Source organism: Dermatophagoides pteronyssinus, unplaced genomic scaffold (assembly GCF_027571235.1).
Source record: "Dermatophagoides pteronyssinus isolate colony J.1.1.1.1 unplaced genomic scaffold, Derpt_VIB-CSIC_2022.12 sq0007, whole genome shotgun sequence".
NCBI lineage: Eukaryota > Metazoa > Arthropoda > Arachnida > Sarcoptiformes > Pyroglyphidae > Dermatophagoides > Dermatophagoides pteronyssinus.
The window spans coordinates 729969-745968 of NW_027461531.1; the positions used below are offsets into that span (position 1 = coordinate 729969).

At 29.3% G+C, this 16000-nt stretch overlaps 7 protein-coding genes across 8 annotated transcripts; 4 read left to right on the top strand and 3 right to left on the bottom strand.

Annotated features, from left to right (window-relative positions):
- Window positions 1-296: 296 nt before the first annotated feature.
- Window positions 297-2627, top strand: LOC113799575 (organic cation transporter protein-like). The gene is made up of 5 exons (XM_027350231.2): window positions 297-750; window positions 818-1234; window positions 1291-1614; window positions 1686-2313; window positions 2376-2627. Exons 1-5 carry the CDS (start codon window positions 575-577, stop codon window positions 2514-2516), a joined length of 1686 nt encoding a protein of 561 aa, XP_027206032.2. The 5' UTR covers window positions 297-574; the 3' UTR covers window positions 2517-2627.
- LOC142645152 (uncharacterized) lies at window positions 2169-4318 on the bottom strand. Its single transcript, XM_075820692.1, has 2 exons — window positions 4029-4318; window positions 2169-3901 (listed from the first exon to the last, which is right to left on the bottom strand). The coding sequence occupies exons 1-2, from the start codon at window positions 4263-4265 to the stop codon at window positions 2657-2659; spliced, it is 1482 nt and encodes a 493-aa protein (XP_075676807.1). The 5' UTR covers window positions 4266-4318; the 3' UTR covers window positions 2169-2656.
- Window positions 4319-4793: 475 nt separating this feature from the next.
- On the bottom strand, window positions 4794-6483 carry LOC113799581 (uncharacterized). Its single transcript, XM_027350243.2, has 2 exons — window positions 6221-6483; window positions 4794-6129 (listed from the first exon to the last, which is right to left on the bottom strand). The coding sequence occupies exons 1-2, from the start codon at window positions 6455-6457 to the stop codon at window positions 4912-4914; spliced, it is 1455 nt and encodes a 484-aa protein (XP_027206044.2). The 5' UTR covers window positions 6458-6483; the 3' UTR covers window positions 4794-4911.
- A 357-nt stretch (window positions 6484-6840) lies between these two features.
- Window positions 6841-7656, bottom strand: LOC113799385 (uncharacterized). The gene is made up of 2 exons (XM_027350004.2): window positions 7324-7656; window positions 6841-7232 (listed from the first exon to the last, which is right to left on the bottom strand). The coding sequence occupies exons 1-2, from the start codon at window positions 7558-7560 to the stop codon at window positions 7002-7004; spliced, it is 468 nt and encodes a 155-aa protein (XP_027205805.2). The 5' UTR covers window positions 7561-7656; the 3' UTR covers window positions 6841-7001.
- A 2251-nt stretch (window positions 7657-9907) lies between these two features.
- Window positions 9908-11073, top strand: LOC113799608 (uncharacterized). The gene is made up of 3 exons (XM_027350271.2): window positions 9908-10347; window positions 10433-10717; window positions 10788-11073. The coding sequence occupies exons 1-3, from the start codon at window positions 10073-10075 to the stop codon at window positions 11047-11049; spliced, it is 822 nt and encodes a 273-aa protein (XP_027206072.2). The 5' UTR covers window positions 9908-10072; the 3' UTR covers window positions 11050-11073.
- A 275-nt stretch (window positions 11074-11348) lies between these two features.
- LOC113799597 (uncharacterized) lies at window positions 11349-12770 on the top strand. Its single transcript, XM_027350260.2, has 2 exons — window positions 11349-11458; window positions 11537-12770. Exons 1-2 carry the CDS (start codon window positions 11372-11374, stop codon window positions 12623-12625), a joined length of 1176 nt encoding a protein of 391 aa, XP_027206061.1. The 5' UTR covers window positions 11349-11371; the 3' UTR covers window positions 12626-12770.
- Window positions 12771-13750: 980 nt separating this feature from the next.
- On the top strand, window positions 13751-15483 carry LOC113799598 (uncharacterized). Of its 2 annotated transcripts, XM_075820693.1 has the most exons (3): window positions 13751-13936; window positions 14080-14146; window positions 14230-15483. In XM_075820693.1, exons 2-3 carry the CDS (start codon window positions 14102-14104, stop codon window positions 15358-15360), a joined length of 1176 nt encoding a protein of 391 aa, XP_075676808.1. In that variant the 5' UTR covers window positions 13751-13936; window positions 14080-14101; the 3' UTR covers window positions 15361-15483. The 2 variants fall into 2 exon arrangements, with proteins under 2 accessions (XP_075676808.1, XP_027206062.2); XM_027350261.2 differs by lacking the exon at window positions 13751-13936 and having other exon boundaries at window positions 14035-14146.
- The last annotated feature ends 517 nt before the right edge of the window (window positions 15484-16000 follow it).

The window sequence follows — 16000 nt, forward strand, 5'->3', positions numbered from 1 at the left end:
CGAATAGTATGAATGAATGAACGAACACATGATAGGAAAAATTTAAACTCATCCTTATTCCTTATAGTATCAGACTGTTTAAAAATTGTTCTCAGATAATTAATGATTTCCTTTGAAATATCCGATACAACATTATTGAAATTGATTTACTTATTCAATCATTTGTTGATATTTGCAAATCTTTATGATATGATAATTTTAATGCATAAATAGTATTGATCATATTTGATGATTATTATTATCCTAATTAAACTTATTAAGTATCATAAAAATCTTTCAAATAATTTTTATTTTATTTTATTTCGATGACGATTTAGATCTTAAGACATGATTCTTTGCAAACATTATTTTTGCTTATTTTGTCAGCAAAAAAAAACAAGTGATCGGTATTCATTACCATAAAATTTTTACACAATTCGGAATCAATAATTGCTTTTTCATTATAATATTCTTATTGTGAATGGTAGAAGTGTTGAAATATCAATATTTAGATAGAAATAATTATCATATTAGCATCAGTGTTTATAATCAATAACCATTAGTATAAGCTACAACCGAGTGTGAATTTAATATAATGATCCAGCAACATCAACGATCTGAACCACATACCATAGATGATATGTTGGTGAAATATTTGGGTCACATTGGTCCCTATCAATGGCAGATATTCTTAATGGCATTATTACCCATTTTTATTGCCGGTACCTTATGCACTGCAATGGTATTCACAACGAACATTCCTCAACATCGGTAAGTTTTATTCGGCTCATTTTTACAGATTGATCAATTTTATTTCCTATACGCTTTACCATATTAGATGTTTGATTCCGAATTGCGATTCTAACATAAGTAAAATAGTAATCGAAGATTCTTCATCACAACAATATGGATCATCATTTTTTAATCAATCTTTTCTGAAATTCGCAATACCATTAACAATGGATCATTCGCTTATCACCTCAGATAGTGATCATCGATACGATGATTGTCATTCGTATGGTATTCTTAATCAAGAATCCAAATCATTAAACGAATCATGTAGCCCATCTTTGTTCGACAGTAAAACAATACAAACCTGCTCAAACTATGTATTTGAACAACGATACTTTGAGTCAACATTTGTTACAGATTTTCAGCTATATTGTGATAATGAATGGATTGTACAATTATTGCAGGTTTTATATTTTTTTGGAAATTTGATTGGAGCTGTAAGCAATGGAGTTCTTGCCGATAAGTATGTTATGTATCGATTGTTTTTCTCATTACCTTTATGATGATTATATCGATCAGATATGGCAGACGATTTATATTCAGGATTTATAGTCCTCTCACAGTCATATGTATTTTAATGAGTTCATTAACGCCAAATATTTGGCTATATGGTATTGGAATGTTCATTAAAGGAACATGTGTAGCTGCTATTTATCAATCGGCATTTGCAATCACTATGGAATGCTTGGGAGGTAAATGGAGATTCTGGCTCGGAATCTTGTCTAGCTTATCATTTACAGTGGGTGCCATCTACGTTTGCATATGCGCCTGGTGGCTTCGTCGCTGGAGACTGATTGAATTTTCTAACCTGTTGCCCGCTCTCATCATGCTAGCATATCCATTGTAAGAAAATTGATTCATTATCTTAAGCTTTTTTTCAGACACTATTAATGAGTTTGAATGTTTTTCAAAAGTATTATGCCCGAATCCATAAGATGGCAATATTCATCAGGTCAGCGTGTGAAAGCTATGGATCAGATGATGGCTGCAGCAAAAAAGAATGGAAGCAAAACACCATCATTGAATAAGGAGATGCTCGATGTTTTTATTACTCCAAAGAGCAAAGAAAATGAGGAAAAAAAAGGCTCAATCCAAGACCTATTCAAGCATCGAACAATACGATTATGGACTTTAGCATTTTTATTCATATGGTTCACAAATGCATTAGTTTATTTTGGTTTATCATTTCTAGCTCATGACATTCATTCGAACATTTATCTATCAATGGTATTGCTCATGATAATTGAATTTCCAGCCGTCGTCATTGCCGGATATGTAGGAAATATAACCAGGAAATACTATCTAATTGGCATATTAATTTTGGGTGGTTTTTGCAGTATGGGTGCTTCGTTTGCTAAAACAGGAGGATGGATCAAAATGAGTACGGCAATTATGGGTAAAATGAGCATTACAGGATCATTTGCTTTAATTTTTGTATATTCGGGTGAAATATTTCCTACACCATTACGAACGACCGGTATCGGATTGTGTTCGTTTGCTGCTCGAATAGCGGCAATGACAGCTCCATATCTTCTTCGATTGGTATGTGATCAAAAATGAACGATTAATTTCATTATTAATAAGCATTATATATTACCATCAAGAATATGTATGGAGACTCTATTCCATTTCTTGTCATTGGCTTATTCACATTGACAGCTGGTATGGTCACAATTATATTGCCCGAAACCAAAGGTAAAAAATTGCCCGATTCAATGGCCGATGTAGAACGCTTACGAAATTGATGACTACCATTCATGCATTGCATTCTAATATGATTATTATTCATAGTGCTGAAGTTCAGAAATTTTGAATTTTTTCAAGTTGGAATAAAATAGAAACATTTAAACCAAGAATATTTAGCATCAATTGGATAATAACTCCCCTAGGTTAGTGCGTTGCCATCAGCATCAGCAGTAGCTTCGGCACCGAAAAAGTTGTAAAATGTGGACACTGTTGTCTTAATCGATTCTAACAATTGCGACGGTTTTTCAGCTTCTGGTGGAGTAACAATATTCAAAGATGTTGTCATTTTGCTTAAGGTTGTACTTTCGTTTATTAATGGTTCCAAAAACATGCTGCTATTAATGCTATTTTGAGTCTCCAAGTTACTACCGAGTGCCCGTGAATCAGCAGTAGCTTCGGCACCGAAAAAGTTGTAAAAAGTGGACACTTTTGTCTTAAGCGATTCTAACAATTGCGACGGTTTTTCTGGTGGAGTAACAATGTTTGAAGTTGTATTTTCGTTTATTAATGGTTCCAGATTCGTATTCATTTCATGTTCGATATTATTTTTTGCCTGCTGTTTCAATTTTCGATTTGGAAAAATCTTTTCAAAACGCAATTTGAATTTTCTATAGAATTTCCATTTGCTATTTTCAGTGTCCAATTTACTATCGAGTGCAGCAACATCAGCCTGCGAATCAGCAGCAGTCTCGACACCGAAAAAGTTGTAAAAAGTGAACGCTGCTGTCTTAATCGATTCTAACAATTCCGACGGTTTTTCAGTTTCTGGTGGAGTACCAATTTTCGAAGATGTTGTAATTTTGTTTAAGGTTGTACTTTTGTTTATTAATGGTTCCCAAAACACTTCCGGATTCGTATTCATTTCAAGCTCGATATTTTTTTTTGCCTGCTGTTTCAATTTTCGATTTCGTAAAATCTTTTCAAAATGCAATTTGTATTTTCTATAGAATTTCCATTTGCTATTTTCAGTTTCTAATTTACTATCGAGTGCAGCATGATTAGCAGCAGCTTTTAGTTGATACAATTCGAATTCAGTTTGTTTTGTCACAAATGGACTAGTGGTTTCTAATTTTTCACGAACATTTGGATCCATGTTTCGAAGTTGCCACCATTCTTTCCCTTTTTTATAACCGTAACGCCCAGCACAATATAACATTAGTGCAGATAAAATTCCACCCCCAATAAATAAGAACCATTTTAAAATCTCAGATATTAAATTCGTATCGGTTTCATCACAGATAAATTGATTACAAGATTTTCCAAATAAACGTTCTGTATCGTCCTCGTTCAATTGTGAATAAGTTTTATCACACAATGTTAATATTGGTTTTTCGCAAGTCAACACTGTTTTGACAAAGCAACAGAATTCTCGGGTTTCCGTATACTATGGGAGATTAGAAATTAATATAGTGAATTAATTAATTAAGAATTATAAACATTTAATGAAAGTTTTTAAAAACAAACATTATAAACATTTAGCAACCACATGGTTGAAATTATCGATGACTTACATAATTGCTAGTAGTTATTTTCCATCGATCTATATGTTTTGATTGACATTTGTAGTATTCTTTGCGTAATTCTTCTTGAGACATTGTTGAACCCGAAAATTTAAGATCAGGACAATTTTTTGGAAATTCACAATACGATTTGTATGGTGGTGGCTTTGATGAACGATCCAGTTCACTCGATTTTGATTTGCCTATAAACGATTCTAAAACTACTGCGAAGTATAGAACGGCAATCATCGCTTTCAATATTTTAATTATTATTGAGAGGCGACCATAGTAATTCTAAATGAAATGTATTTATATGAACATTTTTACTGATTGTTGTTAGCATTAGAATTTATATGATTGTTGAACGATGAAAAAAGTTCGAACACAATTAAATTTTCAGTCATTTTTTATTATGGACCATAAATCTAAAAATCTTGGATTTAATCTTTCATCGACATTGTCTAGTGAGGAATCGATCATTGATTCATCATTATCAGCACCATCATCTTCGGTAGTGACCAGTGTTATAACGCTGGGAGTTTCCGCTTTCAAGTGTTTACGAACATAACTAATCATCGATGACAAAAGATAAAGAATGCTTTTGTTTATCTTTCTATACATGTAGTTCGTTGCCATCAGCATCATCAGCAGCTTCGACACCGAAAAAAAATAAATCATCATTATTGGTTCAAAAATCAGGTTGACGCAGTATTACGCAAACAAGTGACTGATTTCATTTTTGTATACCTGTATACAAAAAACGAAACGACTCAAAAATTTGATGAAGATATTATTATTGAATTATTTTTTATTTTAATAAAAATTTTAAAAATATTCTTAAGTGACGAAACAACTGATTTCTTTGCTAAAACTATTATCTCATATTTGGTACCATTCACTTCATACTAAGTTGTTCATTTAAACGTTCAAGTGTCGCATCATCCATAACAATGCGTACACTTGAGCTTTCATTTAATATCTTGGGCAATACATTTAGTCCTTGAGATATTATATTTGTTGCCGTTTTGCTGTTCAAAATTTGATTTGGTGAAACAAAGCTTGTTGAATCGACCTGATTTTTTGGAGCAGTAGGTGTAGAATCGACATTATATTCTATAGCAAGGAGCTGATTTTCATTTCGCGATTTTATACCCTCAATGATAGCGTTCGCAATTTTCTTAGTCCCTTCTTTGAGCGCCCACCATCCAAAACTACCTGCTTTTTTGGCGCCACTCAATGCATATGGTGATGCGATTACCAAAGCTTCAGCCGAAGTTTGGAGAGTTTTCTTTGAATACTCTATTACAGCATCCTTAGCATATGAACTTGAATTTTTTAAAGCTTGTTGTGCTAAAGGTGTCACCTTTTCCAAAGCGCTTTTCGAACCAGACATAAACTTATCTGCCAATGGTTGTGCCGATATCAATGCGTCTCGTCCCATCGAAGTTGCATTCTCAAGAGTGGGCGCTTTGTCCCATAAAGCAGACGCTGTTGACTTGAGCGATTCTAACAATTGCGACGATTTTTCAGTACCAATTTTTGTATTTTCGTTTATTAATGGTTTCCAAAACACTTCCGGATTCGTCTTCATTTCAAGCTCGATATTTTTTTTTGCCTGCTGTTTCAATTTTCGATTTCGTAAAATCTTTTCAAAACCAAATTTGTATTTTCTATAGAATTTCCATTTGCTATTTTCAGTTTTTAATTTATTATCGAGTGCAGCAAGATCAGCAGCAGCTTTAAGTTGAGACAATTCGAGTTCAGTTTGTTTGATCACAAATGGCCTAGTGGCTTCTAATTTTTCACGAACTTTTGGATCCATGTTTCGAAGTTCCCACCATTCTTTCCCTTTTTCATAACCGTAACGCCCAGCACAATATAACATTAGTGCAGATAAAATTCCACCCCCAATAAATAAGACCCATTTTAAAATCTTAGACATTAAATTCGTATCGGTTTCATCACAGGTAAATTGATTACAAGATTTTCCAAATAAACGTTCTGTATCGTCCTCGTTCAATTGTGAATAAGTTTTATCACACAATGTTAATATTGGTTTTTCGCAAGTCAACACTGTTTTGACAAAGCAACAGAATTCTCTGGTTTCCGTATACTATGAGAGATTAGAAATTAATATAGTGGATTAATTAATTGAGAATTATAAACATTTATCAACCACATGGTTGATATTATCGATGACTTACATAATTGCTAGTAGTTATTTTCCATCGATCTATATGTTTTGATTGACATTTGTAGTATTCTTTACGTAATTCTTCTTGAGACATTGTTGAACCCGAAAATTTAAGATCAGGACAATTTTTTGGAAATTCATAATAAGATTTGTATGGTGGCGGATTTGATAAACGTTCCAGATTACTCGATTTTGATTTGCCTATGAACAATTCTAAAACTACTACGTAGTATAGAAAGTCAATCATTATTATAATTATTATTGAGAGGCGACCATAGTAATTCTAAATGAAATGTATTTTTATGAACATTTTTACTGATTGTTGTTAGCATTAGAATTTATATGATTGTTGAACGATGAAAAAAGTTCGAACACAATTAAATTTTCAGTCATTTTTCATTATTGACCATAAATCTAAAAATCTTGGATCAAATTTTCATCATCGTCTAGTGAGGAATCAATCATTGATTCATCATCATCATCATCCCATCTATCTTTGGTAGTGGCCAGTGTTGAAACAGAAGGTTGGGAATTTTCGCCTTCAAGGGTTTAAGAAAATAAATCTTGTGAAGGTATAATCATTAATATAATCATTGAGAAATAATCATATAGTCATATTATTGTATTAAGTTATTTTTATTTTGATATAAATTTTAAAAAATCCTAAATGACGAAAAAATTGATTATTAATAACGATGAGAATACTTGATTTATCTAGTTTTGGTATTCTATTTTAACTATTAGTGGCTATGAATCTGCTCCTTGTAACATTTTTATATATTCTTTGTAGTTCAAAATTGGATTTCGCACAATAACGGCCATTGAATTGTCCCGATTTCGAAAAAGGGGGTCTGATTCGTATCGGTTTCATCACAGATAAATTGATTACAAGATTTTCCAAAAAAACGTTCTGTATCGTCCTCGTTCAATTGTGAATAAGTTTTATCACACAATGTTAATATTGGTTTTTCGCAAGACAACAATGTTTTGACAAAGCAACAGAATTCTCGGGTTTCCGTATACTATGGGAAATTAGAAATTAATATAGTGAATTAATTAATTAAGAATTATAAACATTTAGCAACCACATGGCTGATATTATCGATGACTTACATAATTGCTAGTAGTTATTTTCCATCGATCTATATGTTCTGATTGACATTTGTAGTATTCTTTACGTAATTCTTCTTGAGACATTGTGGAACCCGAAAGTTCAAGATCCGGACAATTTTTCAGAAATTCACAATAAGATTTATATGGTGGTTGCTTTGATAAACGTTCCAGTTCACTCGATTTTGATTTGCCTATAAACGATTCTAAAACTACTGCGAAGTATAGAAAACCAATCATCGCATTCAATATTTTAATCTTGATTAATAGGCGACCATAGTAATTAAAATAGAAATTTATTTATATTAACATTTTTACTGATTGTTGTTAGCATTAGAATTTATATAAATGCTGAACGATAAAAAAAGTTCAAGCATAATTGAATTTTTGGTCATTTTTTATTATGGACCATAAATCTACAAATCTTGGATCAAACCTTTCATCATCATCGTCTAGTGAGGAATCGATCATGAATTCATTATCATCAGCACCGCCATCTTCGGTAGTGACTAGGGTCAAAACAGAACGCTGGGAGTTTTCGCCTCCAAGTGTTTACGAAAATAACAAATCATCGATGACAAAAGATAAAGAACGTTTTTGTTCATCTTCTTCTTATACGTGTTGTTTGTCGTCATCATCATCATCTGCATCTTCGACACAGAAAAAGAATGAATCATCACCATTGGTTAAAAAACCAGGTTGGCGCCGATTCGTATCGCGTAAACAAGTGGATGATTTCATTTTTGTACCTACAAAAAATCAAATAGAAGGACAAGAATTCCAAATTATTACGGATGATAAGATTCAAAAATCTTGTGAAGATATATCAGTATCATATTCAGATACACAGCTAAAACCTTACATCATGCAGAAAGCAAAATCGATGCCTATACATAAAACAACTATGTCGGTACAACTTGATCCCAAAGTGATTACACAAGCTGAACAAGTAGATGAATTCTTGCAAGAATTGAGTATGGTAGTACCATCAATATCAATATCTAGATCTTCATCAAAGATAAGAACAAATCGAGCAAAAACAAAAACTAAAACAAAAACCAATACAATCAAATCATTACAAAGTAAATCCAATCTATCCGTTTCTTGCAAGACAAAGCCATCATTTACAAATTGTCCAATCGATCCATTGACTGGTGGAATGATAAACAATGATACATTAAAACGAGTAAAAATTTGGACACGAACAGAAAATATTTCACCTTCTAATAGTATGACCAAACGACGAACAAAACATGATCAAAAAAAAATCTAATCATAAAAAACAAACCGAATGGAACTTTTTATCAAATAATATTAAAATTTGACAATAATGAAAAAAGATTTGATTGATATTTTTTTTCAATAATATTTATTATTAAAATTAATAAAATCAATCATTTTACAAAAAAAAAATCCATTGATTCATCATTCACATAGTAAGCTGACCAGATCTTATCGATTACTCGTTTAAATATCGAATCTTTCACGCAAAAGCAGATAAAAATTCAACAATTGATCGTAATAAAAAATGTTTTTTTTTATTAATCTAAAAGTAAGCCTTGATCGATCGATCGATCAAATCATGTATATGGATAGCCAACTATCAAAATTATGAAATTAATATATTGTCTGACAATAATAGTTTGTTTCACTATTGAACAGATAACATAGCTAAACAAATATATGGCAAAATTTCAATTAATTAGTCAATGATATGGCCATCGATCGATAAATATCAAATCCTTTTCATGAATAAAATGAAAAACAAAAATAAAATCAAAACAAAACAAAAAATTCATGAATTGATTTTGAAAAAAAATATTTTGTCAACATTGTCAATAGGATAATTGGAATGGAAAAATAACGCCCTAATCCATCGACAGAAGCGTAAATATGTTTTAAAATGAATAGATTGAATTTGACAAAGATTGATGAAAAACATTGTTTTAAAAAACAAACAAATAAAATCCAATCGTTCATTTTGTGGCAGCCAGTAATTGAATCGTTTTGATAATTTTGCTATTGTAATTATCATATGAAGAATGTATTCTATTTATATCGATGGGTTGAAGAACAACAAAAAAAATGGAATAAATTAAAAATAAAAAGGAATGTTGATGAAACATTGATCTGATAACGAAAAAGGAGAATCATACATCGTTGTTGTTAAAAACGAATGATGGCCACGCGTCTTTATTAGTGAACGGATTCAGAAAGTGTTTTTAAAAATAATTTTCAAAAAGATTATCAATTCAACATTAATAGTTGAAGGTTAATCGTAAGATTATGATTATATTAATAATAATAATAATGATATTGGGCATTGATAATTTAAAATATCCAGTTGCCTTCATTTTTATTTAAATTGATTCGCTAACAAATACATACGTTTGTCACATGTTTATGACATCCATTTATACATATGTATGGATAAGATTGACAGATAGCATAGAAGATGAATTGGACATTGACATGATATTCCTCTTTTTTTTTTTGAAAGAGAGGGGGAGAGAGAGAGTCGCTATCTATACATTTTTGATCTTTGCATTAGTCATTGTATATAAAAAGAGGTTAAAATTATCGCGAATCGATTTTCTTCTTTTACTCAAGAAAATCGCCAGATTATGTGTGAATTTAAAAAAAAGATTCATATCGTTTTTAATTTACGATTCAAATCAGAAAAAAAACTTCGACAAGTTTATATGTATATGGTTGCTAAAGATTGATTCTGGGTTAACTTGTTGATCCAATAATGAACTCATCAATTAATATTATCATTTGTTCTATTATAACAATCCCACTATTGAACTTTTTCACAATTAATGAAATCGAATCAGCTGGTGTACACCGAAAACATAGCAAGAACAGCAATTCAACTAAACCATTTCGATGGATTTTGGATAAACCACAATGTTTAGAACCACAACGTATGGCTAAAGTAGATCGTTATATTGAACGTATGATTGGTTTCGGTGGTAAAGGAAGACCATTTCCAGAAAATGGACCACAATTAAAACCTTATTGCAAGTAAGAATTGTGTTTTATATGTAATATAATATAAAATTTATTTTAATCTCATATTTCTTTGTTTCATTTTTTGGCATCTTATCAGTGAAACTCGTGTTATGGTAAGCTTCATTGATGAATATCTTCATGAATGTTATGAACAAGATATACAAAAATTGGCCAACATTGTTTTATATACATTGAAACGTAACCTACGATATTTTTGTAATAAAAAACCCTCAAACAAAAAGCTAAAAAATTTACTGAAATTAGCTAGCTGTTTGAACACAAGAATCAAAGATGATGATTGTATAATGGGTATGATGAACAGTACATCAGCATTAATACCATCGGGTCTAAACAGTAAAGAAAAAATTAAATATGTATGTTGGTAAGTAATAAATAAAAATAGGCGAGAAAGAATTTAAATTTTAATATTGATATTATTATTGTCTACTAAGCTACTATGCTGAATTGGTTCGTTGTGGTGATGAATGGATGGATACAATACCGTGTATACGTAATGATAAACAAATTGCATTAGATTTTTTACGAGGCCTTTCGGGTGATATCATATCGGTTGCATGCAGTGATTACAATGAATTTACAAATCGATGCGATCATCTAAAACCATTGGAAATTAAACAAACAAATCGTAAAAAATATGGCTCCATATTGAACATTATGATTGATACGATCGAATCAATGGATGGTTTTCTTTAATTTTTTTTTGATGATGTAACATAGAAATTATTTAAAAAAAATAATAAATTTATTTACATAATTAAAGTAAAGTTTATGATTGTTGAACATAATTTTTATTGTCATTTAATCAGTTTAAAAATTTAAAAACATAACATGTACAAAAATAAATGGATTCTAATAGTTTTATTAATTAAAAAAAAATAACAATAGAAATTAGTATATAATGATGGTATGTTATTTTTGAGATTATTAAATCAAAAAAATTAAATTAAATTAATTTTTTAAAAATATAAAACTGAATGAGCCTGAAATCATTTGAATGTGATGATTACATTAAAAAATGTTTTTCAGTTATTTGCTGGGAATCGGTTTTATTGTAATAAAAATCATTATAATCGATGGAGAAGATTCAGATAATGAAATACTTGTAAGTTCATTTAATTCTATCTTGAATAATAATTGAAATATTCATTATTATGATAAAATTATCGTTATTTAATCATAGAAAATATGTCATGATCTTCATAATTTTGGTCATAAAAAGAAAAACAAATTGAATATATTGGCAGTTGGATTAACTCAAGATCATATGCTACTTATAACTGAAAATTTCTATGTATTTGAAGTTGATCGTGATCATATGCAAACATCGATAAATAATTTATATTTAAATGCTAAACCTTTATCATTATCGAAAAAATATCCTGAATTATCAAAGAATGATCATTTCAATCGAATAAGATATGAAATTTCTCATGCATTCATAGATGTGGACAGTGATGGTAGCTGGTTATGTTTTATAACTTCATTTAGCGCACGAGAGAATGGCATCAATTACAATTTGGAAAAATCAACAATTTCAGAAGGATGGAAATTTAATTTTGTTCATAAAGAGGTTTTAATATCCACAAAAAAACCATGTAATTTCTATTCAATAAGGCGTTATAATGGCCAATTTCAGATTGGTACTTTTGAATGTTCTGACTCGACCATAGCACAAAGTAGATCAATTAACCAAAGGAAAAGTTATCGATCTGTTTGTTTTTCAGATCACTCGAATGATAAAATTTTTTTCAATCCTGAAGAAAGTGATTGCAAAATTCCAGTTCATTGGCCAATACTTAAAGGTTTTGTTGCCAGTGAAAAATTTTTTTTATTCGGTAAGGATTACATCTATGTATTTGATGAGAATGTTTATCATCAAAGTTCACCAGAAAAATCATATCCTATAAAGTCACAAAGTTATGATTCATTTTTTACATGCCCTGGAAAAAATTCACCACCATTATTTAATTTTTATACAATGGTTATGATTGGTATCATCATAATTGGATTAATTATATTGATTTTATTATTGAGAATAGGAAAAAATAAACGTCGATTCGATAATCGAACCATACGATCAACGGATTCAGGAAGAACATCATTCTTTCAGATGGTAACAAAAGTTATAACCGGCAGTAATGCTGTATCATCATCATCATCATCAAATAATAGTTCACAAATGAAAAGTCGAAAAAGTCAAAAAACAAATACATTAAAAACGAAAACAAGAATTCCTTCATCAAGAAAAAAAACAATTGTCAATCTATGATGTGTACATATCTATGTAGATGATGAAAATATACACAAATATTATAATAAAAATTTTCATTTTCAATTTTTTTCCATTTAAATAAACGGCCATGATATTAACTCATATTTTCCACAAATATTAAAAACGATCAATAAAATCCAAATTAATATAAAATCTTCAACAATAGATGGCGTGATAAATTGGGAAAATTTTTATCGATTTTGTTTTTGTTGAGAAAAATTATTAAATCACAAGTTTCATTTTATATTACCTGTATGATTATGAATCCTAATTTAAGTTTGAAATTTACCGCTGTATGTTGAAAAGAAAGAATAGATTGATAATTATAAATTGATTGGTGAATAGTAGACGACGGATTAAAATGAAAAATAATTTTTTTTTTGTTGAAATCGGACAAATGAACATAATTTATCCTCACACATTTAGCCTCGAAAACTTTTTCTTAAAAAATCTCTAAGCATCATGCATTGAATTTATGATAATGGTTTCATCGAAAAAAAATATCCATTCCAATTATTATGAATCTAATGATTTAAAAAAAACAAAGAATACCAGTTGACGACAAAAAAAAACTTTATTTGAAATTTAATGTTTTAATGTTTGTTTAGAATGAAATTTTTTTAAATTTTTTTCCCATCATTCCCCTCCTAATATGGTGTTTTAAATCGAGTCTAATTCTTTCTATTTCTGTGTTTGCAGCAATCAAAACAAAGAGTTAATTAACCAACAATAGTAGTAACCAAATTTTTCATTTATTTATTTTTATTTTGCCCTTAGCTATTTGTTTGATGAAAATTGAAATTCGGTTCAGAATTTCATTATATATTTTTTTCCATAGCTCTTTCACATCTCATCGATATTTCATTCCTCTCGTTTTCACGTATAGTTAAATATTTGATCTGCTAAATAATAAACCAAATAACAGCTCAATTTGTGGTCTTTTGGTAATGGAAGAAATGGATATCATCAAAAAAAAACATTCAACATTGAAAAATCCTCTTTAAATCATTTAGATTTGATGAAAGTTTTTTTTCAATATTATAAATTCGTTTACATCCAACATCCAGATATTTTTAATTTTCTCTATATGTTGGTTGTTATTGTTATTTTTTGTTGTTGTTTTCTTCTCTGATTGTCTCATAAATTAGATTTGTAACAAGACAATACAATATTTGTTTAGGGTATGAAAAAAGTTGAGTCAATTCTGGTTTTATTTTTGTTTACCAACATCAAAAACAATAATTTACAAACATCAAAAAAAAGGAGGCGAAATTCTATTCGTTAAAACAATAACAATAGAAATTAATGGTAGGATATTTTTAAGATTATTAAATCAAAAAAAATTAAATTAAATTAATTTTTTTTAATATAAAAATGAATGATTCTGAAATTGTTTGAATGTGATGATTACAAACAAAAAAAATGCTTTTCCACTATTTTCTGGGAATTAGTTTTATTGTAATCAAAATCATTATGATCAATGGAAAATCGACAAACGATTCAAATTTTGAATCTGATGTAAGTTATTTTTGAAAATAAAACTTGAAGATAATTCATTATTATAATAAAATTATCTTTATTTATTTATTACTTAATTATAGAAAATATGTCAAGAATTTAATCATTTTGGTCATGATGACAAAGAAAAATTGAACATATTGACAGTTGGATTGACCCGAAATAATATGATAATTCTAACTAAAAATTTCTATGTATTTGAAGTTGATCGTAATCAGTTGAAAACATCGAATTTATATTTAAATACTGATCCTATAAAATTATCGGAAAAATATCCCAAATTATCAGAGAATCATGGATTCCGTCAGTTGAAATTTCGAATTTTTAATTCATTCATAGTGATTGACAATGATGGTAGCTGGCTATGTTTTACAACTACAATGCATTCACCATTAAGTGGCATCAATTACAACATAGACAACTCAACAATCATAAATGGGTGGGAAGCCAGTGTTGATATTAAAGAGGTTTTAATATCCACAACAAAACCATGTAAATTCTATGCAATAAGACTTTATGATGGTGAATTTCAGATTAGTACTTATGAATGTTCCGCATCGACCGTAACACAAAGTAAAAAAATAAAACAAAAAGATAGATATCGATCCATCTGTTATTCAAATCAATCAGATGATAAAGAAATTTTTATAAATAATGATGCAAGTAAATGCGAAATTCCAGTTAAATGGCCTATACTTAGTGGTTTTGTTGCTGGTGAAAAATTTTATCTATTTGGTAAAGATTACATCTATACATTTGATGAAATTGTTTATCAAGAAAGTTCACAACAAAAATCATATCCAGTACGATTAGAAAAATATGATACATTTTTTACATGTCCTGGAAAAATTATACCATTGATATTGAATCGTTATACATTGATTATGTTTGCTATCATTATCATTGGAATAATTATATTAGTCGCATTACTAGCAATGAAAACTGTATCACTTAATACTCGAGAAATATATAGTCGAACTTTGCGATCAATCGAATCGGGTAGAAGATATTTACATCAATTAACAAGAATGATAAGAATTAAGAATATCGTTGATGAAAGAATACATCGATCATCATCATCACTAATTAATCGTTTACGAAAAAGTCCAAAACGTCAATCATCAAAATCAAAATCGAAATCAAAATCAAAATCAAAATCAAAATCACCAACACCATCAAAATCAAAAACAAGAATTCATTCACCAAGAAAATAACATTCATCAACTAATGTGTTGTTACAACTAATAGATAATGAAAATATAAACAAAATAAAAAAATCATCATAAAACGTTTCAAATCCATTAATATTACAATAAATAAATAAAAATTTAAATTATTTTAAGCCAACAAAAAAAAACAACTCATAATCTTGATGATGATGACATGAATTTCCTTTCGTGACCATTCATTGCCACTATTTGAATTGAATTGAATAGAATGATTAGCGAAAAAAATCCGTGAATAATTTGATCGTTATGTGAATGGATAAAATCCATAGACAAACAGAAAAAGGTCAACTTTTTTGGCCTTGTGGATGCGATTATATGAAGCATTGTTAGCCCATTATCATGATTATAATTTCAATTTTCAATTTTTTTCCACCATTCAATTCTAGAATAATTTAAAAATTGGAGTGAAAAAAAAATTGTTACGAAAGGATGTGTGTGTGTGAGTATGGGAAGAAGATATTATTATTATTATTTTCCATAATGATGATGAGAAACCAGAACAACAACAAAAAAAATGAAATAAAGACTAACCAAACAAACGGCCGTGATAAATACATTGTTGTTGTTGTTTTTTTATATGAAAAAAATATTATCCACAAAAAATAAACGATCAACTAGATCAAAA

Excerpts from the sequence above, each read along its gene's own strand:
- LOC113799598 (XM_027350261.2), top strand. The coding sequence starts at position 14,051 with ATGCTTTTCCACTATTTTCTGGGAATTAGTTTTATTGTAATCAAAATC. Across the intron at positions 14,147-14,229 it reads ATTCAAATTTTGAATCTGAT|AAAATATGTCAAGAATTTAA; the intron begins GTAAGTTATTTT and ends ACTTAATTATAG.
- LOC113799575 (XM_027350231.2), top strand. The coding sequence starts at position 575 with ATGATCCAGCAACATCAACGATCTGAACCACATACCATAGATGATATG. Across the intron at positions 751-817 it reads ACGAACATTCCTCAACATCG|ATGTTTGATTCCGAATTGCG; the intron begins GTAAGTTTTATT and ends TTACCATATTAG. Across the intron at positions 2,314-2,375 it reads CTCCATATCTTCTTCGATTG|AATATGTATGGAGACTCTAT; the intron begins GTATGTGATCAA and ends ATTACCATCAAG.
- LOC113799608 (XM_027350271.2), top strand. The coding sequence starts at position 10,073 with ATGAACTCATCAATTAATATTATCATTTGTTCTATTATAACAATCCCA. Across the intron at positions 10,348-10,432 it reads CAATTAAAACCTTATTGCAA|TGAAACTCGTGTTATGGTAA; the intron begins GTAAGAATTGTG and ends GCATCTTATCAG. Across the intron at positions 10,718-10,787 it reads AAAATTAAATATGTATGTTG|CTACTATGCTGAATTGGTTC; the intron begins GTAAGTAATAAA and ends TTGTCTACTAAG.
- LOC142645152 (XM_075820692.1), bottom strand. The coding sequence starts at position 4,265 with ATGATTGCCGTTCTATACTTCGCAGTAGTTTTAGAATCGTTTATAGGC. Across the intron at positions 3,902-4,028 it reads AAATAACTACTAGCAATTAT|TATACGGAAACCCGAGAATT; the intron begins GTAAGTCATCGA and ends AATCTCCCATAG.
- LOC113799597 (XM_027350260.2), top strand. The coding sequence starts at position 11,372 with ATGTTTTTCAGTTATTTGCTGGGAATCGGTTTTATTGTAATAAAAATC. Across the intron at positions 11,459-11,536 it reads ATTCAGATAATGAAATACTT|AAAATATGTCATGATCTTCA; the intron begins GTAAGTTCATTT and ends ATTTAATCATAG.
- LOC113799385 (XM_027350004.2), bottom strand. The coding sequence starts at position 7,560 with ATGATTGGTTTTCTATACTTCGCAGTAGTTTTAGAATCGTTTATAGGC. Across the intron at positions 7,233-7,323 it reads AAATAACTACTAGCAATTAT|TATACGGAAACCCGAGAATT; the intron begins GTAAGTCATCGA and ends AATTTCCCATAG.
- LOC113799581 (XM_027350243.2), bottom strand. The coding sequence starts at position 6,457 with ATGATTGACTTTCTATACTACGTAGTAGTTTTAGAATTGTTCATAGGC. Across the intron at positions 6,130-6,220 it reads AAATAACTACTAGCAATTAT|TATACGGAAACCAGAGAATT; the intron begins GTAAGTCATCGA and ends AATCTCTCATAG.